The following is a 1456-nucleotide window of genomic DNA, read 5'->3' as shown; positions in this document are numbered from 1 at the left end:
CAGGAAATCAGCAATAAGGGGTACAATGTCGAATTCTCGAAAACAATATTAACAATTCTACCTAATCAAAAGCCACAGAAGTGGTAAAATGTTGTTATAAAAAGCTGAGTTTTTGCAAAAACTGTCATAACATATCCATGCTGACAATAAAGCCAAATATGAGCATCTCGGATGCTTATTTTGGTATGATTATCAAGAGTATATCTCTGTGGAAGCGTACAAGCCAGGCAATAATGTAAAAGGAACATATGGCGACGTAATTATTGCAAACATTGCACCACTCTGTTAGCACTAGAAGTCGTCGGAAGCAAACAAAAATAGGAAGAAAAACAGCCGCTAATGCATCGAGACCATCGAGAGCATTTGCAAGGCACACGTACGCCCAAACTCCACGCAAACGTAGCAGCTGCGCAATCATCGGCCAACCGCTAAATACCGGAGAGGCCGGCTAAAGCCAAGTAAACCTGACTGAGGCCGGAGTGAACTTGTGGCGAACGGTGGTTTTGACATCCGGTGTTATTCCTCTGCTACCAAAGTTGTTGCGAGAAGTAAGTGTATGTATGTATGTATGTATGTATTTGTATGTATGTGTGTGTGTTCTGTGTTGTAGCAGTGCCGTCGGAAGTCACAAATTTCAGCATTATCAGGCATTCCGAATAACTACAAAAATTCCCCACAACATCTAATTCACTTCCTTTATAACTCACTCCATGAAATATCTGGTTCATTAAACAAATGCCAGGATGGCGATTTTCATTTCTAAGAGATCACAGTGACATAAAATAACTGAAGCAGTCTTGTTGGGCATAGTGGAATCCGAAAATAGAATGCAGAGTTGGGACTCGTATGCAATTGTTCGATATTTAGACTAAGGTATGGTTCGGTTGTCTTCATATGAAGAGAGGGAGGAAGCTTCTTGACAGTGAACACCATCGGATTCGGTTGGTAACAAACCTTGAATTGTTGTTTTCGACATTTCTTTTGGTAGCTATAATTTGACTTGTTAGGGAGTTTGAGGTGATTGGTTGAAGACATGCATGCAGACTGCAGTCATTCTTTGTTAGTGGCTAACGTGTTCGTTTGAACTCCTTACTCTCCACTGTATCCATCACGCTCTGCTGCCACTATTGTGGTACACTTTCACACACCTCATCAACGCATTAGTACCGCTTGACCTATTCATCCATTCATCATAGTGACCATAAAGTCGGCTACTTCGCTGTGGGTTTTTGGTGACCTTAACCATCCAAAATACATTTGACTTGCTTATGTGTGCCAGGAATGTTGTGTGCTAACATTAAAATTGGTATAAATGGCGCTCAGACAAATGTGTACAATTCCTGAGAGCTGAGGATTCTAGAAGATAAAATTAGTCCCTGTTCTCCCTAACCATTTATATCTAGGATGATAAGGATCGATTTTTTTGCGGTTTGCTTTCCTGTCCTGTTCTTGACAA

General features: G+C 40.9%; 1 protein-coding gene across 1 annotated transcript; it reads right to left on the bottom strand.

Moving 5' to 3' along the window:
* Positions 1 to 271: 271 nt before the first annotated feature.
* On the bottom strand, positions 272 to 448 carry LOAG_14878 (hypothetical protein; the record flags this gene model as incomplete). Its single annotated transcript, XM_003150371.2, has 1 exon — positions 272 to 448. A coding segment is annotated over one exon (177 nt), but the record flags the coding sequence as incomplete, so codon positions are not given.
* Positions 449 to 1456: the final 1008 nt, after the last annotated feature.

Source organism: Loa loa (assembly GCF_000183805.2).
Source record: "Loa loa unplaced genomic scaffold supercont3.1336, whole genome shotgun sequence".
In the NCBI taxonomy this organism is placed as follows: Eukaryota; Metazoa; Nematoda; class Chromadorea; order Rhabditida; family Onchocercidae; genus Loa; species Loa loa.
Note: the sequence above shows the minus strand (reverse complement) of the source record. Positions and strands in the feature narration are given on the sequence as shown.